This window comes from Mustelus asterias, chromosome 20 (assembly GCF_964213995.1).
Source record: "Mustelus asterias chromosome 20, sMusAst1.hap1.1, whole genome shotgun sequence".
NCBI lineage: Eukaryota > Metazoa > Chordata > Chondrichthyes > Carcharhiniformes > Triakidae > Mustelus > Mustelus asterias.
The window spans coordinates 2,994,322-3,015,463 of NC_135820.1; the positions used below are offsets into that span (position 1 = coordinate 2,994,322).

The 21,142-nt window shown below is 47.6% G+C and overlaps 1 protein-coding gene across 1 annotated transcript in view; it reads left to right on the forward strand.

Annotated features, from left to right (window-relative positions):
- The first annotated feature begins 2,932 nt into the window (after positions 1–2,932).
- The window catches only part of LOC144508730 (uncharacterized), a 60,843-nt gene continuing 42,633 nt past the window's right edge, over positions 2,933–21,142 (forward strand). Inside the window, exons 1-3 of the mRNA XM_078237038.1 lie at positions 2,933–3,128; positions 7,117–7,254; positions 11,401–11,541. Coding sequence (XP_078093164.1) covers positions 2,933–3,128; positions 7,117–7,254; positions 11,401–11,541 — 475 coding nt within the window. The remainder of the gene's footprint in view (positions 3,129–7,116; positions 7,255–11,400; positions 11,542–21,142) is intronic.

Below are 21,142 nucleotides of genomic sequence, written 5' to 3' on the forward strand. Positions count from 1 at the left end.
AGTGAGTGTTGATGTGTTTATTACAGAGTGATATCCCCATCGGGGACTGAGTGTTGATGTGTTTATTACAGAGTGATATCCGCATTGGGGACTGAATGTTGATGTGTTTATTACAGAGTGATATCCCCATTGGGGAGTGAGTGTTGATGTGTTTATTACAGAGTGATAACCCCATTGGGGACTGAGTGTTGATGTGTTTATTACAGAGTGATATCCGCATTGGGGACTGAGTGTTGATGTGGTTATTACAGAGTGATATCCCCATTGGGAAGAGAGTATTGATGTGCTTATTACAGAGTGATATCCCCATTGGGGACTGAGTGTTGATGTGTTTATTACAGAGTGATATCCGCATTGGGGACTGAGTGTTGATGTGTTTATTACAGAGTGATAACCCCATTGGGGACTGAGTGTTGATGTGTTTATTACAGAGTGATATCCGCATTGGGGACTGAGTGTTGATGTGTTTATTACAGAGTGATATCCGCATTGGGGACTGAGTGTTGATGTGGTTATTACAGAGTGATATCCCCATTGGGGAGTGAGTGTTGATGTGTTTATTACAGAGTGATATCCCCATTGGGGAGTGAGTGTTGATGTGTTTATTACAGAGTGATATCCTCATTGGGGAGTGAGTGTTGATATGTTTATTACAGAGTGATGTCCCCATTGGGGAGTGAGTGTTGATGTGTTTATTACAGAGTGATATCCCCATTGGGGAGTGAGTGTTGATGTGTTTATTACAGAGTGATATCCGCATTGGGGACTGAGTGTTGATGTGTTTATTACAGAGTGATATCCCCATTGGGGAGTGAGTGTTGATGTGTTTATTACAGAGTGATATCCCCTTGGGGAGGGAGTGTTGATGTGTTTATTACAGAGTGATATCCCCATTGGGGAGTGAGTGTTGATGTGTTTATTACAGAGTGATATCCCCATTGGGGAGTGAGTGTTGACGTGTTTATTACAGTGATGTCCCCATTGGGGAGAGAGTGTTGATGTGTTTATTACAGAGTGATAACCCCATTGGGGAGTGAGTGTTGATGTGTTTATTACAGTGATATCCCCATTGGGGAGTGAGTGTTGATGTGTTTATTACAGAGTGATATCCCCATTGGGGAGTGAGTGTTGATGTGTTTATTACAGAGTGATATCCCCATTGGGGAGTGAGTGTTGATGTGTTTATTACAGAGTGATATCCCCATTGGGGAGTGAGTGTTGATGTGTTTATTACAGCGTGATATCCCCATTGGGGAGTGAGTGTTGATGTGTTTATTACAGAGTGATATCCGCATTGGGGACTGAATGTTGATGTGTTTATTACAGAGTGATAACCCCATTGGGGACTGAGTGTTGATGTGTTTATTACAGAGTGATATCCGCATTGAGGACTGAGTGTTGATGTGGTTATTACAGAGTGATATCCTCATTGGGAAGAGAGTATTGATGTGTTTATTACAGAGTGATAACCCCATTGGGGAGTGAGTGTTGATGTGTTTATTACAGAGTGATATCCCCATTGGGGACTGAGTGTTGATGTGTTTATTACAGAGTGATATCCCCATTGGGGACTGAGTGTTGATGTGTTTATTACAGAGTGATATCCCCATTGGGGACTGAGTGTTGATGTGTTTATTACAGAGTGATATCCGCATTGGGGACTGAGTGTTGATGTGTTTATTACAGAGTGATAACCCCATTGGGGACTGAGTGTTGATGTGTTTATTACAGAGTGATATCCGCATTGGGGACTGAGTGTTGATGTGTTTATTACAGAGTGATATCCGCATTGGGGACTGAGTGTTGATGTGGTTATTACAGAGTGATATCCCCATTGGGGAGAGAGTGTTGATGTGTTTATTACAGAGTGATATCCCCATTGGGGACTGAGTGTTGATGTGTTTATTACAGAGTGATGTCCCCATTGGGGACTGAGTGTTGATGTGTTTATTACAGAGTGATATCCCCATTGGGGAGTGAGTGTTGATGTGTTTATTACACAGTGATATCCCCATTGGGGAGTGAGTGTTTATGTGTTTATTACAGAGTGATATCCCCATTGGGGACTGAGTGTTCATGTGTTTATTACAGAGTGATATCCGCATTGGGGACTGAGTGTTGATGTGTTTATTACAGAGTGATGTCCCCATTGGGGAGTGAGTGTTGATGTGTTTATTACAGAGTGATATCCCCATTGGGGAGTGAGTGTTGATGTGTTTATTACAGAGTGATATCCCCATTGGGGAGTGAGTGTTGATGTGTTTATTACAGAGTGATATCCCCATTGGGGAGTGAGTGTTGATGTGGTTATTACAGAGTGATATCCCCATTGGGGAGTGAGTGTTGATGTGGTTATTGTAGCGTCAGGTCCCCATTGCCATTCAGGACACAAACATTTCGCGGAGTGCTTTTGATTAGTGTGATAACATTGGTCAGAGGAAAGATCCTGCCTCCCAATAAGGTGTGTTTGAACGAGACAGAGAGCTTTTAGGGGTTGCAATCTGACTAATATTACAGCATTTTATTCCAGATATATCATGGCAACTAGCGCGTACCCCATTGTCACATCAGGGAGTGATATTCCCATTGGAGACAGTCATTCCCTCCTGCATTGATTTACAGTGACAGCCGTGTGTCCCATCCACAGGATGCAGCCACTCAACAAGGCTCCTTCCAAACCCATGCCCGCTACCATCTAGAAGGACAAGGGGCAGCAGATACCTGGGAACAGCTCCACCTGGAGGTTCCCCTCTGAATTACTCACCATCCTGTCTTGGAAATACATCGGCCATTCCTTCACTGTGGCTGTGTCAAAATCCGGGAACTCCCTCCCTAACAGCACTGTGGGTGTACCTACACCTCAGGGACTGCAGCGTATCAAGATGGCGGCTCACCATCATCTTCTCAAGGGGCAATTAGGGATGGGCACTAAATGCTGGGCTTAGCCAGTGACAGGCATATCAAAATTGAGTTAGAAGTAAACTTTTTGTTCTTTTTTCTCACAGGTTACTCACTGATTTGTCACAGATGTAATAGTCTCACCGGCAGTTGTGCATTAAATACCACGACTGAGTGTAACACGACGCTCCATCAGACATGCCGATCCATCAGCGTCAATGAGTTCACTGGTAAGTATCTGTGTAATCTTCCACTGTGAGACTTCAACAACAACAACTTGCATTCATGTGGTGTCTGGAATGGAGTGAAACTTCCCATCGTGCTTCACCGGAGTACGTCCAAATAAAAATCTGACACCCAGTCGGTCATGTGACGAAAGACCCGGTTAAAGACATGGGTTCAATGGAGGATCTTGAAGGAGGAGAGAGAGAGAGAGAGAGAGGAGGGTTGGAGAGGTTTAAGGAGGCAATTCCAGAGCTCAAGTCCCGAGGCAGCTGAAGTTGGAGTGATACAAATTCGTGGAGTGCTTAAGGTAGATGAATTGGAGGAATGCTGAGATCTTGGAAGGGTGGGAGGGGTTGGAGGAGGTTACAGAGATAGGGAGAGTTGTAGGAGCTCGAAGAGGTTACAGAGATAGCGAGGGTTGTTGGGGCTGGAGGAGGTTACAGAGATAACGAGGATTGTAGGGGGTTGGAAGAGGTTACAGAGGTAGGGAGGGCTGTAGGGGCAGGTGGAGGTTACAGATATAGGGAGGGTTGTAGGGGCTGGAGAGAGTTACAGAAATAGGGAGGGTTATTGGGGCTGGAGGAGGTTACAGAGATAGGGAGGGTTGTAGGGGCTGGAGGAGGTTACAGAGGTAGGGAGGGTTGTAGGGACTGGAGAAGGTTACAGAGATAGGGAGGGTTGTAGGCGCAGGAGGAGGTTACAGAGATAGGGAGGGGTGTCGGGGCTGGAGAAGGTTACAGAGATAGGGAGGGTTGTAGGGGCTGGAGGAGGTTACAGAGGTAGGGAGGGTTGTAGGGACTGGAGAAGGTTACAGAGATAGGGAGGGTTGTAGGCGCAGGAGGAGGTTACAGAGATAGGGAGGGGTGTCGGGGCTGGAGAAGGTTACAGAGATAGGGAGGGTTGTAGGGACTGGAGAAGGTTACAGAGATAGGGAGGGTTGTAGGGACTGGAGGAGGTTACAGAGATAGGGAGGGTTGTAGGGACTGGAGAAGGTTACAGAGATAGGGAGGGTTGTAGGCGCAGGAGGAGGTTACAGAGATAGGGAGGGTTGTAGGGACTGGAGGAGGTTACAGAGATAGGGAGGGTTGTAGGGACTGGAGGAGGTTACAGAGATAGGGAGGGTTGTAGGGACTGGAGGAGGTTACAGAGATAGGGAGGGTTGTAGGGGCTGGAGGAGGTTACAGAGATAGGGATGTTTATAAGGGCTGGAGAAGGTTACAGAGATGGGGAGGGTTTTGGGAGACACAGTGGTTAGCAGTGCTGCCTCACAGCACCAGGGACCCGGATTCAATTCCCAGCTTGCGTCACTGTCTGTGTGGAGTTTGCACATTCTCCCCGTGTCTGCGTGGGTTTCCTCCGGATGCTCCGGTTTTCTCCCAGTCTAAAAGACCTGCTGGTTCTGTGCATTGACCTGAACAGGCACCTGAGTGTGGCGACTCAGGGAATTTCACAGTAACTTCATTCAGTATTAATGTAAGCCTTACTTGTGACTAATAAATAAACTTTAACTTTAACTTTAGGTGTCGGAGGAGGTAACAGAGATAGGGAGGGTTGTAGGGGCTGGAGGAGGTTACAGAGATAGGGAGGGTTGTAGGGGCTGGAGGAGGTTACAGAGATAGGGAGGGTTGTAGGGGCTGGAGGAGGTTACAGAGATAGGGAGGGTTGTAGGGGCTGGAGGAGGTTACAGAGATAGGGTGGGTTGTAGGGCCTGGAGGAAGTTACAGAGATAGGGAGGGTTGTAGGGGCTGAAGGAGGTTACAGAGATAGGGAGGGTTGTAGGGGCTGGAGGAGGTTACAGAGATAGGGAGGGTTGTAGGGGCTGGAGGAGGTTACAGAGATAGGGAGGGTTGTAGGGACTGGAGGAGGTTACAGAGATAGGGAGGGTTGTTGGGGCTGGACGAGTTCCAGAAATAGGGAGGGTAATCGGGGCTTGAGGACGTAAAATATATAGGGAGGGCTGTAGGTGTTGGGGGCAGTTACAGAGATGAGCAGAGTTGAAGACAGCAGAGATAGGGCAAGGTGTTTTGGGATTGAGGAAGTTTACGAGATAGGGAGGGTAATTGGGACTGGACAAGACATGCTCAGAACTACAGAGGGTTAGAGAGGTTTAGGGTCATAGAATCAAAGAATCCCTACAATGCAGAAAGAGGCCATTCGGCCCATCGAACCTGCACCAACATGAATCTCACCCAAGTCCCATCCTGATAGCCCTACATATTTACCCTGCTAACTTCCTTGACACTAAGGGGCAATTTAGCATGGCCAACGCACCTAACCTGCACATCTTTGGACTATGGGAGGAAACTGGAGCACCCGGAGGAAATCTATGCAGACATGGGGAGAACGTGCAGACTCCACACAGACAGTGACCCAAGCCTGGAATCGAACCCGGGTCCCTGGCGCTGTGAGGCAGCAGTGCTAACCACTGTGCCACCGTGCCGCCCTTTCCTGGAGATGTGAGGGAGATAATGAATATTCAGGATCACAAAGCTGGCAGAGGGAATTTGAATAAAAAGGAGTCATTAATTTATTCTGACTTCCTGATTCTCTGGAGGGGAAAGTCTTGTTGCTTCAGAGTGTTCAATATTCTCAAGGTGTCTCCGGGGATTTCCAAATTTGAGCAGATTGAGGAAGCCAGGTCAGCTGAAAGCAGCTGGCAACTGGGCAGTCAGTGTAAAAACAGCAAAACATCAGCATCAAGTCAAATATAGTCCGATCCAAATCAGCTCATAGAATCCCTACAGTGCAGAAGGAGGCCATTCAGCCCATCGAGTCTGCACGGACAACAATCCCACCCTGGCCCTATCCCCATAACCCCACGAGTTTACCCTACTTGTCCCCCTGACACTAAGGAGCAATTTCGCACGGCCAATCCACCGAACCTGCACATCTTTGGACTGTGGGAGGAAACCGGAGCCCCGGGAGGAAAAAGTTAAAGTAAAATATATTTATTAATCACAAGTAAGGCTTACATTAACACTGCAATGAATTTACTGTGAAATTCCCCTAGTCGCCATACTCTGGCACCTGTTCAGGTCAATGCACCTAACCAGCACGTCTTTCAGACTGTGGGAGGAAACCGGAGCACGCGGAGGAAACCCACGCAGACATGGGGGGAACGTGCAAACTCCACCCCAGCCAGTGACCCAAACTGGGAATCGAACCCGGGTCCCTGGCGCTATGAGGCGGCAGTGCTAACCACTCTGTGCGGTCAATGTATAGAATCATGCAAACTAGTGGTAAGGGGGAAGAGAAATGTAGAAGGTTAATAGAATTAAAGTTTATTTATTTGCTACAAGTAGCCTTACATTAACACTGCAATGAAGTTATTATGAAAATCCCCTCGTCGCCACACTCCAGCCTGTTCGCATACACTGAGGGAGAATTTAGAATGGCCAATCCATCTAACCAGCACGTCTTTCGGGCTGTAGGAGGAAACCAGAGCACCCGGAGGAAACCCACACAGTGACCCAAGCCGGGAATCGAACTCAGGTCCCTGGCGCTGTGAAGCAGCAGTGCTAACCACTGTGCCACCCAGCCTAGAATATCAGCCTCTATCTCAGGAGGACTCAGGTTTATCTCAGTCCAAAGATGTGTGGGTTAGGTTGATTGGCCAGGTTAAAAATTGCCCCTTAGAATCCTGAGATGCGTAGGTTAGAGGGATTAGCGGGTAGGGCCTGGGTGGGATTGTGGTCGGTGCAGACTCGATGGGCCGAATGGCCTCTTTCTGTACAGTAGGGTTTTTTATTGATTATGACTGGAATACAAACAGATGGGAGCTGTGTTCCAACTTTCCAGATCTTGGGATAGATCCCACCTGGAGTAAGCGTGCTCACTCCTCGATACTGCATCATGGGAAGGATACATTGGCCTGGGAGGTTGTACAGTGGATCTTCACCAGAGTAAAACCAAGGGTCCATTGATGTGGACAGCCTGTGCAGAGTGGCTCGGAATCATTCCACTGACGTATTGTGATGTGGTTTGTTTCGCTAGGTTTATCACGTGTCAATTATCTCCTGAGTGACTGCGGAAACTGTTTTGGCCTCATCACCTTCAACACCGGGCGTCTGTCCAGATATGTGCAAACCAGTTGTTGTAGCTCCGATCTCTGCAATGATGATGTTGAACCAGGTAGGGCATTGAAATGCAGCTATACTGGGAGGGGTGGGGAGTTGGAGGATGGGGGCAGTCCTGTTCACCATTCTGTATCCCACCTATTTCAACCTTTGGTCAATGTACCAATTGTAACACCTGGAAATCCTAAAGTTAAAGAAGGGACTTCAATTCACATTGCATCTGTCACAACGTCTATACGACCCATCGTACATGATACCGGGGAGTTTTATTTGGTACACAGCACGATCCCATGGGCAGGAATATGATAATGACCACCGGGGATTTACTCTCCTCTAAAGTGAAGTCCAAGAGTAAATATTGGACTGAGGCACCTGTAGGGTCCATTCATGCTTCGAATAGACAAAGGCAACACTGGTACGGTGTTGAAATGAATTTCTTTTATTGAATGGAACTTAAAATTAAATCATTACAGAAATGACAAGAAAGAGAGAAAAGCTCGAGTGAGAGGGAGACTGGCTTCTTCAGCCAGTCCTGTACTGATCAAAACAGAGCTCCGAAACAGACCGAACTAAACTGAAAACATACAGCTTAAACTACAAGATATGTGATTTGTTATCTTATTATCCAAATTATTTGGCACATGCTGTCTCTGACTTGGAGAAACTGGCCTCACAGATTTGTTGTTTATGAAAACCTTTGCTTGGCTTGTGGAACGCCCATTTGGCTGGCCTTGTACTTTTCAAATAATGCGGTCAGTTTCCAGTTAACCCAGCATGCCTTCTGAGTTTTAAAATGTAGTCAAGTTAGTTTTTTAAGATTAGCATCTAAATGTAATTGCATAGGCAGAAATATCTTAAAATGAAGTCTTTGTGTAAATGAAGCAGACCGTATCCATTTAGGATGGAGGTGTAGCGGATCTGTTTCCTTTACTCCACGCACAGGCTGGTATCGGTGTGCAGCAGTACCTGTGGGGTCTCTTTCCAGCGGGCTCTGAAACTTCAAAGCCGAGGAACGCCGCACTGGGGCAGTTTCCACTGGAGAGAGCGCTGGGCCAGGCTCACTGTTTATACTTAACCAGTAACCTGGACCTTATTCCACACCAGGTATCCTGACCACCACCAACGCCGAGGTGATTCTCTCTCTCGTTGGTGGAGCAAACGGCCACCCTGTAACCACCTCACTCGGGTTGTTTCCACGAGAGAGAGAAAGAGGGAAGCTGCACTGTTTATCCCTGACCAGTCGTTTCCCCCGAGTGAGCGTTTTCGAAGCGCTCCGATCACCCTTGGTTCTAGACTCCGGATTTATGGTGAGAGCCCTTGAAATTGTCACCCCGCCAGAGTACACGGATGAGAGAACAGAAAAGCAAGACGAACTCCAAACAGGTTTCAAAGTTACAATAATTTATTCAAACAGCAAATCAACCTTCCCAACACCACACCATACAATAATAAAGCTTATACTTCAAACTATTTTCTACAGGAGGAAACACTATCGGCACAACGTAAATTCTTACGTTTACACAGTCTTATCACACTTAACTTCACTAAACACCACCCCCTTTCAACTCTCGTCCTCTACCTTATATCGGGAACTTCAGCTGGCGGAGATACTTACAACTTTGAGAGCGGCTTTACTTGGCTTGATGCGGGTCCGGCTGGCAGGCAGGAGCGGGGACACGTGGTGCGAGAGCTGAAGAGCTAAGTGCCAGGAGGAAGATGCGAAAAGCTAAGAGAGAGAGCGGGCACACATCAAGAGAGAGAGAGAGAGAGCACGCGAGCCGTTGCTCGCTTGTCCTTTTTAAACCTCCCCGGTGATTCTCTCGCATAAAGCAATTTCTGATCACTGGTAGTTTCGATCGACTGGAACAAAGGGCCGGAACTGTCAGGGCCGCCCTTACTCGATATTTTAATGTCTTTTTAAATGTTTTCTGAATCGGCCTGATTGGTATCCCATCAGCGAGATGGGTCTTAATGTTTTCCGTGGATGGGCTGATCTCTGTTCTCATTGTCTCGCTGTTGGGCTATTTACCCCTCGTCTGCTGGCCATGGTTTCTCCTTTGTTTCCTGTTGATTAGATCACCCCTGTCTCGACCGTCTCGTTATTCCCAGCCTCTTGCATATCCATGTGGCTGTAAAAGTCCACCGACAGGTTTGCGCTTGGGAGTTTTGACAGCCAGCAGGCCATTTTAACAAATTGTCCATTCTCCTTATCCCTGGGTTCTTTAATCATGGAGGATTTGCCCTAAAACTTACAGAGGTGAGGAGACATTTCTTCACCCAAGGTGTGGTGAGCCTGTGGAATTCATTACCACAAGAAGTAGTTGATGCCAAAACATTGAATGCATTCAAGAGGCGGCTGGATATAGCACTTGGGGTGAATGGGATCAAAGGTTATGGGGAGAAAGCAGGATCAGGCTGTTGAGTTGGGTCATGATCGTGATGAATGGCAGGGCAGGCTCGAAGGGTCGAATGGCCTCCTGGTCCTATCTTCTTTGTTTCTATATTTTTGGGCCAGGATTGCTGGAGTGGGACTTGAACACACGATTCTCGAATTCTGCATCCCATTGGGTCCATGGTGGCTCTGTCTAAGTTGGATCTTTATTTAACTGATCTTTCAGCAATTTCATTCCTTCACAACAATGTTCACCGTGTTTCAGTCTGTTCTTTGCACCCCTGATTGCCCACTTTGCCCGATTCACCACGTTACCCACCATCTTCCCACCCTTCCCTCTTTGTCTCTCTCTCTCTCATTTCACTTCTGAAGAGGTCTGTCTACTTTCTGGGCATTGGATCAACATCTTTGTATTTTCCCTTTGTAGATTCAGTATATTTCATGTCCAACAAATTCTCTGCTACAGTAACTTAGTGAGTCCCACTTTGCCCTGCGGGTCTGCAGTTCACTGTTGCTTCCTTTGCCAATCGCCTTAAATCTGTGTCCCTCTGGTTCTCGATCCTTCTGACAATGGGAACAGCTTCTCCCTATTTGAAATGCCCAGATTTTTTTTATTCATTCGTGGGACATGGGCATCGCTGGCTGGCCAGCATTTATTGCCCATCCCCAGTTGCCCGAGGGCAGTTGAGAGTCAACCACATTGCTGTGGCTCTAGAGTCACACATAGGCCCTGAGAATGGCATGGGAGAGTACCTGTTTGACAGGCTCACCCTGAACTGAGTCTTGGGAATGAAGTTTGATCCAACTCTAACAGTCCTGTTCTGAGCTGTTGCTGTATTTGGAAATAAAAAAGATTTATTGTTGGATTGATTTTTCTTGTCCTTTAGTGTAATTCAGTTGCTGGGCTCAAAGATTTCTCTTTTGATTCACTCACCTCTTGTAGTATTGCAGAATATTTCTGTAACAGTAATCTGTTTCCTTCCCTAAAGGAACCAGATCCAACAATCGACAGTGGTTTCATGGTCATCAGTAGATTCTTAATTCCAGATTGTTTGTGTTGAATTCAAATTCCATCACCTGCTGTGGTGGGATTCGAACCAGATTCCCAGAATATTCGCTGAGTTTCTGGATTAATAGGCGAGCGATGATACCACTAGGCCATCGTCCTCCCCCGCAACGCCTTTTGACCACATCTGCTCTGCCCAAGACCGCAAGGAACTACAAAAGGTCGTGAATGTAGCCCAGTCCATCACGCAAACCAGCCTCCCATCCATTGACTCTGTCTACACTTCCCGCTGCCTCGGCAAAGCAGCCAGCATAATTAAGGACCCCACGCACCCCGGACATTCTCTCTTCCACCTTCTTCCTTCGGGGAAAAGATACAAAAATCTGAGGTCATGTACCAACCGACTCAAGAACAGCCTCTTCCCTGCTGCCATCAGACTTTTGAATGGACCTACCTCGCATTAAATTGATCTTTCTCTACACCCTATCTATGACTGTAACACTACATTCTGCACTCTCTCGTTTCCTTCTCTATGAACGGTATTGTTTGTATCGCGCTCAAGGATCAATAATTTTCACTGTATGTTAACACATGTGACAATAATAAATCAAGTCAAGTCAAATCAAATGTCTATCAAATCTCCTGTCCAAGGAGAACAGTCCCAGTCTCTCCATTTGAGTTACATTACTGAGGCCTGATGTCTATTCATAGTCCTGTGTTTTGTTTTCCGCAGAGTTTAAATGCTTTGAATCATAGTGTGCAGCTGAATGACAGAAGGTTAACATTGTTTGCTTACATTCCAGAGATCGAAACCAGCAGACTGAACAATCTGGAATGTCATGGATGTATCGCTGTCAATGGCACCTGCACAAATGGGCTTGCCCCTGTGAAATGCAAAGGACAGCAAGATCATTGTGTCCACACTTCAGGCATTCTGCAAGGAGGTGGGTCCAACTCATTTTTTAACTGATATAAAAACATCGGCAGGAACTACACAATGTGCGGAATTTTACAGCGCAGAACAGGCCATTTGGCTCAACTACCCCCATGCTGGTGTTTATTAGTCTCCTCCTATCCCTCCATCAGTTTATCCTAACAACATATTCCTTTCTCCCTCATCTGCTTATTCAACTGAATCCAATGATCTAACTGAACAATGGAAAAGGGTGAAGGGGCTGAATGGCCTCTCCCTTTCCCTGTGCAGTCGGCTGTGCCATTTTCGGGGGTGAGAAATGTCGAAGTCCGGAGGGGGAACATTGGATGTGGTGGGTGCTGATAGGAACTGGGATGAAACGCAATTAAATTTCAAAGAATGAAACTGATATCTCTCCCTTTGCTACCCGCAGCGTTCCTGGCGACCTATGAGATCAAAGGCTGTGTTTCTGACTTCGTCTGTCGCAATCCCAACAACGCTCTCGGAATTCTTGGTCTCAATCCAACCACTGGGTTCTATTGCTGCAGGGACAACATGTGCAACCTGGAGTCACGCAACTTCACCAGACCTGATCCTACAGCCACTCCCTCCTCTGGGACAACACAACTCAATGCCTCTGCAACTGTCCCTGCAACCAGTCCCAGTTCCTTCCCAACCCGAAACAGAATCTCCATTGCTATCCCCACAACCAGCCCCAGCATTGGCCCAACCCAAAACAGAGTCTCCACTGCTATCCCCACAGTGACTCCCAACTCTGTCCCAACTCAACTCAATGCCTCCACTGGCCTCACAACCACTCCCAACTCTGGACCAACCCACCTCAATGCCTCCATTGGCACCGCACTCCTCCTGGTTTTCCTTAACCTGGTGATCTGAACACAATGCTTCATTCTTCAACACTCTTCGACTGGATGCAGCCTCTTGGAGATGGAGCGAGAGTTCCTGAGAGGGAGGGAGAGTCCCAACATGTACAGAATGGTCACAACTCTCTTCATCCTACAGTTTTATCAACTCTATCTATATCCTGCAGAGTGGAATTCTCCAGCCCATTCCCGCTCAAACTGGGTGCTATTGTAGCTATGGTGTTAACGGGTGTCTGTTCAACAATGGCTGTATTTGTCTAATTTGTCTAGATCCCAGCTCCAGTCAGAGGCCATTTGGCCCATCGTGTCTGTTTCAGATCTTTCGTATATCAATCCCAAACTAATCCGACTGTCCCACTCTCTCCCCAGAGCCCTGTATCAATCCCAAACTAATCCCACTCTCTTCCCATAGCCTTGTATCAATCCCAAACTAATCCCACTGCCCCACTCTCTCCCCATAGCCCTGTATCAATCCCAAACTAATCCCACTCTCTCCCCATAGCCCTGTATCAATCCCAAACTAATCCCACTCTCTTCCCATAGCCTTGTATCAATCCCAAACTAATCCCACTGCCCCACTCTCTCCCCATAGCCCTGTATCAATCCCAAACTAATCCCACTCTCTCCCCATAGCCCTGTATCAATCCCAAACTAATCCGACTGTCCCACTCTCTCCCCAGAGCCCTGTATCAATCCCAAACTAATCCCACTCTCTTCCCATAGCCTTGTATCAATCCCAAACTAATCCCACTGCCCCACTCTCTCCCCATAGCCCTGTATCAATCCCAAACTAATCCCACTCTCTCCCCATAGCCCTGTATCAATCCCAAACTAATCCGACTGTCCCACTCTCTCCCCAGAGCCCTGTATCAATCCCAAACTAATCCCACTCTCTTCCCATAGCCTTGTATCAATCCCAAACTAATCCCATTGCCCCACTCTCTCCCCATAGCCCTGTATCAATCCCAAACTAATCCCACTCTCTCCCCATAGCCCTGTATCAATCCCAAACAAATCCCAACCTCTTCCCATACCCCTGTATCAATCCCAAATTAATCCCACTGCCCCACTCACTCGCCACAGCCCTCTACCAAACCCAAACGAATCCCACAGCCCCTTGCTCTCCCCATAGCCTTGTAACAATGCCAAATTAATCCCGCTGCCCCACTCTCTCCCCATAGCCCTATATCAATCCCAAATTAATCCTACTGCCCCACTCTCTCCCCATAGCCCTGTATCAATCCCAAATTAATCTCAGTGTCCCATTCTCTCCTCATAGCCCTGTATCAATCTCAGACTAATCTCACTGCCCCACTTTCTCCCCATAGCCTGGCTGGGAGTTTTGCTAGAGCAGTTCGGGTGGGTTTAAACTAATATAGCAGGGGGGTGGGGATCAAAAAATTATGTCGACAAGTGTAGAGGCTGGGGACGAGTTTGGGGCCAGGACAAGGCTGGCAAAGAAGAGCAGCACTCTGGGGGAGGATGACCTCACTGGGCCTGGAGGTCTGGAGTGCATCTACTTCAATGCAAGGAGCGTAGCAGGTAAGACAGATGAACTTAGGACCTTAATGCTTACGAGGAATTTGGATGTGGTTGCGGTGACAGAGACTTGGTTGAAAGAGGGACAGGACTGGCAACTGAATATTCCGGGGTACAAGTGTTTTAGGCGAGACAGAGGAGGGGCCAAAAGAGGTGGGGGAGTAGCAGTATTAGTTAGAGATCATATTACAGCGGTGCAGAGGGAGGACAATACAGAGGGGTCGTGTAACGAGTCACTGTGGGTGGAGCTCAGAAACAGGAAGGGCGCAGTCACTATGTTGGGGGTGTACTACAGGCCTCCCAACAGCCCTAGGGAAGTGGAAGAACAGATATGTCAGGAGATAATGGATAGGTGCAGGAAAAATAGGGTTGTTGTAGTGGGAGACTTCAATTTCCCTGGTATAGACTGGAAATCGCGTAGGGCTGGGAGTCTGAATGGGGAGGAATTTGTAAAATGCGTACAGGAAGGTTCTTTGGAACAATATGTAGATAGCCCGACTAGAGAGGGGGCTATACTGGACCTAGTACTGGGGAATGAGCCCGGTCAGGTCTTCAAAGTTTCGGTAGGGGAACATGTGGCAAATAGTGACCATAATTCTGTTAGGTTTAGGATAGTGATGGAAAAGGATGAGTGGTGTCCCAAGTGTAAGGTGTTGGATTGATCCCAAACTAATCTCACTGTCCCAACTCTCTCCCCACAGCCCTGTATCAATCTCAAACTACTCCCACGACCCCGTCTCTCCCCATAGCCCTGTATCAATCACAAACTAAACACAGTGCCCCACTCTGTCCCCATAGCCCTGTATCAATCCCAAACTAATCTCACTGCCCCCACCCACTCCCCTTAGCCCTGTCAATCCCAAACAAATCCCACTGCCCCACTCTCTCCCCATAGCCCTGTATCAATCCCAAACTAATCTCACTGCCCCACTCTCTCCAAATAGCCCTGTATCAATCCCAAACTAATCCCACGACCCCACTCTCTCCCCATAGCCCTGTATCAATCCCAAACTAAACTCACTGCTCCACTCTCTCCCCATAGCCCCGTATCAATCCCAAACTAATCCGACTGCCCCACTCTCTCACCATAGCCCTGTATCAATCCCAAAATAATCCCACTCTCTTCCCATAGCCCTGTATCAATCCCAAACTAATCTCACTGCCCCACTCTCTCGTCACAGCCCTCTACTAAACCCAAACAAATCCCACTGCCCCATCCTCTCCCCATAGCCCTGTATCAATCCCAAACTAATCCCACTGCCCCACTCTGTCCCCATAGCCCTGTATCAATCCCAAACTAATCCCACTGCCCTAGTCTCTTCCCATAGCCCTGTATTAATCCCAAACTAATCCCACTGCCCCACTCTCTCCCCATAGCCCTGTATCAATCCCAAACTAATCCCACCACCCCACTCTCTCCCCAGATCCCTGTATCAATCTCAAACTAATCCCACTGCCGCACTCTCTGCTCATAGCCCTGTATCAATCCCAAACTAATCTCACCGCTCCTACTCTCTTCCCATAGCCCTGTATTAATCCCAAACGAATCCCACTGCCCCACTCTCTCCCCATAGCACTATATCAAACCCAAACTAAACACAGTGCCCCACTCTCTCCCCATAGCCCAGTATCAATCCCAAACTAAACACAGTGCCCTACTCTCTCCCCATAGCCCTGTATCAATCCCAAACTAAACACAGTGCCCTACTCTCTCCCCATAGCCCTGTATCAATCCCAAACTAATCCCACGACCCCACTCTCTCCCCATAGCCCTGTATCAATCCCAAACTAAACACAGTGCCCCACTCTCTCCCCATAGCCCTGTATCAATCCCAAACTGATCCCACTGCCCCACTCTCTCCCCATAGCCCTGTATCAATCTCAAACTAATTCCACTGCCCCGCTCTCTCCCCATCGCCCTGTATCAATCTCAAACTAATCCCACTGCCCCGCTCTCTCCCCATAGCCCTGTATCAATCTCAAACTAATCCCACTGCCCCACTCTCTCCCCATAGCCCTGCATCAATCCCAAACTAATCCCACTGCCCCACTCTCTCCCCATAGCCCTGTATCAATCCCAAACTAATCTCACTGCCCCATTCTCTCCCCATAGCCCTGTATCAATCTCAAACTAATTCCACTGCCCCGCTCTCTCCCCATCGCCCTGTATCAATCTCAAACTAATCCCACTGCCCCGCTCTCTCCCCATAGCCCTGTATCAATCTCAAACTAATCCCACTGCCCCACTCTCTCCCCATAGCCCTGCATCAATCCCAAACTAATTCCACTGCCCCACTCTCTCCTCATAGCCCTGTATCAATCCCAAACTAACCCCACTGCCCCATTCTCTCCCCATAGCCCTGTATCAATCCCAAACTAATCCCACTGCCCCACTCTCTCCTCATAGCTCTGTATCAATCCCAAACTAATCTCACTGCCCCATTTTCTCCCCAAAGCCCAGTATCAATCCCAAACTAATCCCACTGCCCCACTCTCTCCCCATAGCCCTGTATCAATCCCAAACTAAAGCCACAGCCCCACTCTCTCCCCATTGCCCTGCGTAAATTCCAAACTAATCTCAGTGTCCTGCTTTTTATTCAGAGAGGGGAAATATATACAATGTAAGGTGCCACTGAGGAATGTCTGAATATCATTGCCTGTAAATACAAGGATCCTGCTGCCACTGGGTGCACTGAATGTCATCTTAACTCTTTAAATAAACCAACATTATATTTTTATTGCAAAAATAAACTTTATTCATAAAATTTGTAAAAGTATCTAGCAAAACATTTTGACTTGGAAATTCCAGGAAGTGCAATAAAATTGAATTTCTCTTTCAGACAACATGTTTCACTCTTTAGATTTCCAAACACATTCCGTATCAGGCATTCAGCCGAGGGCAGGACATTTTAAATTGTAAGTTACAGAAAGGACAATAGAATTCACCTTTTCCATCCAGGGGGATGATTTGATTTATTACTGTCACATGTATTAGTATACAGTAAAATTATTGTTTCTTGCGCGCTATACAGACAAAGCATACCGTTCATAGAGTAGGAAAGGAGGGGGTGCAGAATGTAGTGTTACAGTCATAGCTAGGGTGGAGAGATTTTCAACTTAATGTGAGGTAAGTCCATTCAAAAGTCTGACAGCAGCAGGGAAGAAGCCGTTCTTGAGTCGTTTAATACATGACTTCAGACTTTTGTATCTTTTTTCCCGAAGGAAGAAGGTGGAAGAGAGAATGTCCGGGGTGCGTGGGGCCATTAATTATGTTGGCTGCTTTTCCGAGGCAGTGTAGACAGAGTCAATGGGTGGGAGGCTGGTTTGCGTGACGGATTGGGTTGCATTCACGACCTTTTGTAGTTCCTTGTGGCAGTGCAGGAGCCATAGCAAGTTGTGAAATAACCAGAAAGAATGCTTTCTATGGTGCATCTGTAAAGGGTGGGTGAGAGTCGGAATGGCAGGACACTCGGAACCTCGGAGGAACAGATGGATTTTGGGGTAGTGATTCACAGATCTCTGAAGGCGACAGAGGAGGTGAATAGGATAGTAAGAAGGTACATGGGACACTTGCTTTTATCACAGAATCATAGAATCATAGACTCCTACAGTGCAGAAGGAGGCTATTCGGCCCATCGAGTCTCCACCGACTGCAATCTCACCCAGACTCTATCCCCATAACCCATGCATTTACCCGAGCTAGTCCCCCTGATACTAAGGGTCAATTTAGCATGGCCAATCCACCGAACCCGCACATCTTTGGTGTGTGGGAGGAAACCGGAGTACCCGGAGGAAACCCATGCAGAAACGGGCAGAACGTGCAAACTCCACACAATCAGTCGAGGTATAGAGTGTTGGAGCAAGGGGGTAATGTTGGAATTGGACAGAACATTGGTTAGGCCACAGCTGGAGTATTGTTTGCAGTTCTGGTCACCTCACCAGAAGGATTTGATTGCTCTAGAAAGGGTACAGAGGAACTTCACGAGGATGCAGCCTGGGATGGAGCATTTGAGCTATAAGGAGAAGCTATATAGGTTTGGATTGTTTTCTCTAGAGCGGACAAGGTTGGGGGAGGGAGACATGATTAAGGTGTATATGATTATGAGGGGTATGGACAAGGGTGAATAGGAAACAGCTGTTCCCCTTGGTTGAAGGATCAATCACGAGTGGGTCATAGTTTTGGGGTAAGGGGCAGAAGATTCAGAGGGGATTTGAGAAAACATTTCTTTTGCTCAGAGGGTAGTGGGAATCTGGAATGCACAGCCTGGGAGGCCGGAAACCTTACAACCTTTAAAAAAGGATGAGTAAGTCATCTTAAAGATCTTTGTTCAGTCAAAAAGTCCGGTTTAAAAATAAGATACAGCAATCGGGATCAAGTTTACAAAAAGAAATATAGGGCGGAAATTCCCCCTCCCGTCCGCCGTGGGGAACATAGCAGGCGGGACACTGATAATGCAAAGATCCGTTGATCTCGGGTGGGATTTTCCAGTCTTGGGCCGAGCGCGACAGGAAGATCCCGCCCGGTGTGTTTGGTTTGGTTCCATGTCGGAGGGAGTGATGGGTGAAGGTTCAGAAATAAAGACTGGAGAATAGGTGAGAGGCTGGAGGGATTGAAGGATTAGGTCATTCCAGACACTAAAATGAGATTCACGGAAATCGAGCTCAGCTGGGGAGGAGATAAAAAGTGAATATATTCCTGCTGACTGCTGGAGGTGACACATGCAGACAAGCCAGGTTGGATCCTTACCTCAATAACTGGTAATACTCACATCTTCGCACTCACTAGCATCGTCCCACTGACAGCGAGACAATTCACAGATACAATGCCGCACATATGAATGCAAGGTCATTGGAAGAAACAACGCAATGGGTCTTAGCCATCTTGCACCACGTTGTGTTCGAAAGACAGTAAATCTGACAGTGCAGCACTCCCTCAGTACTGACCCTCTGACAGTGCTGCACTCCCTCAGTACTGACCCGCTGACAGTGCAGCACTCCCTCAGTACTGATCCTCTGACAGTGCTGCACTCCCTCAGTACTGACCCTCTGACAGTGCAGCACTCCCTCAGCACTGACCCTCTGACAGTGCTGCACTCCCTCAGTACTGACCCGCTGACAGTGCGGCACTCCCTCAGTACTAACCCTTTAACAGTGCAGCACTCCCTCAGTACTGACCCTCTAACAGTGCGGCACTCCCTCAGTACTGATTATCTGACAGTGCAGCACTCCCTCAGTACTGACCCTCTGACAGTGCAGCACTCCCTCAGTATTGATCCTCTGACAGTGCAGCACTCCCTCAGTACTGACCCTCTAACAGTGCGGCACTCACTCAGTACTGACTCTCTGACAGTGCAGCACTCCCTCAGTACTGACCCTCTGACAGCGCAGCACTCCCTCAGTACTGACCCTCTGACAGTGCGGCACTCCCTCAGTACTGACCCTCTAACAGTGCGGCACTCACTCCGTACTGACCCTCTGACAGTGCAGCACTCCCTCAGCACTGACCCTCTGACAGTGCAGCACTCCCTCAGTACTGACCCTCTGACAGTGCAGCACTCCCTCAGTACTGACCCTTTAACAGTGCAGCACTCCCTCAGTACTGACCCTCTGACAGTGCAGCACTCCCTCAGTACTGACCCTTTAACAGTGCAGCACTCCCTCAGTACTGACCCTCTGACAGTGCAGCACTCCCTCAATACTGAACCTTTAACAGTGCGGCACTCCCTCAGCACTGACGCTCTGACAGTGCAGCACTCCCTCAGTACTGACCCTCTGACAGTGCAGCACTCCCTCAGTATTGACCCTGTGACAGTGCAGCACTCCGTCAGTACTGACCCTCTGACAGTGCAGCACTCCCTTGTCCCTGGGTCTGGGAGTGTCAGCCTGGATAATGGGTTGAAATCTCTGCAGTAGGGACTGTAATCAGCAGGCCCCTAAACCAGAGGTGAGAGTGTTGCCCAATGCGCTGACAGATTATCTAAATCTGTAAAGTGTTGATCATATGAGATAACCGTTCCCTAACACTATTGCTGGCAAACAGGCAGCAATAGCAAGTTAATGTTAAGAATCTAACCCACAATCAGTAAGGATAGGCAACAACACCTCCTCCACGATCATCCTCAACAACGGTGCCCCACAAGTCTGTGTTCTCAGCCCCCTACTATACTCCTTATACACCTATGACTGTGTGGCCAAATTCTCCTCCAACTCCATTTTCAAATTTGCTGATGACACCACCGTACTGGGACGGATCTCAAACAATGACGAGACAGAGTACAGGAATGAGATAGAGAATCTGGTGAACTGGTGCGGCAACAATAATCTCTCCCTCAATGTCAACAAAACGAAGGAGATTGTCATCGACTTCAGGAAGCGTAAAGGAGAACATGCCCCTGTCTACACCAATGGGGACGAAGTAGAAATGGTTGAAAGCTTCAAGTTTTTAGGTGTCCAAATCACCAACAACCTGTCCTGGTCCCCCCATGCCGACACTATAGTTATGAAAGCCCACCAACGCCTCTACTTTCTCAGAAGACGAAGGAAATTTGGCATGTCAGCTACGACTCTCACCAGCTTTTAAAGATGCACCATAGAAAGCATTCTTTCTGGTTTTTCACAGCTTGGTATGGCCCCTGCTCTGCCCAAGACTGGAAGAACTGCAAAAGGTTGTGAATGTAGCCCAATCCATCACGCAAACCAGCTTCCCATCCATTAACTGTCTGCACTTCCAGCTGCCTCGGCAAAGCAGCCAGCATAATTAAGGGCTCCACGCACCCTGGACATTCTCTCTCCCAGCTTCTTTCATCGGGAAAAAGATACAACAGTCTGAGGTCACATACCAACCGACTCAAGAACATCTTCTTCCCTGCTGCTGTCAGACTTTTGATTCACTTACCTTGCACTAAGTTGATCTTTCTCCTCCACCCTAGCTATGACTGTAACACTACATTCTGTACTGTCTCCTTTCCTTCTCTATGAATGGTATGCTTTGTCTGTATGGCATGCAAGAAACAATACTTTTCACTGTATGTTAATACATATGACAATAATAAATCAAATCAAATCAAAGAATTTACGGCAGAGTTTGTGATAAATGGCAATCTGATTCCAATCTTTCTGATCAATTTGCATTGTTAGTACAGGTAACCAGCGGAAATAGGAAGTCAAGGTGAAACATGAGCTTGTGGGAATGTTTATTGCAATCAAATG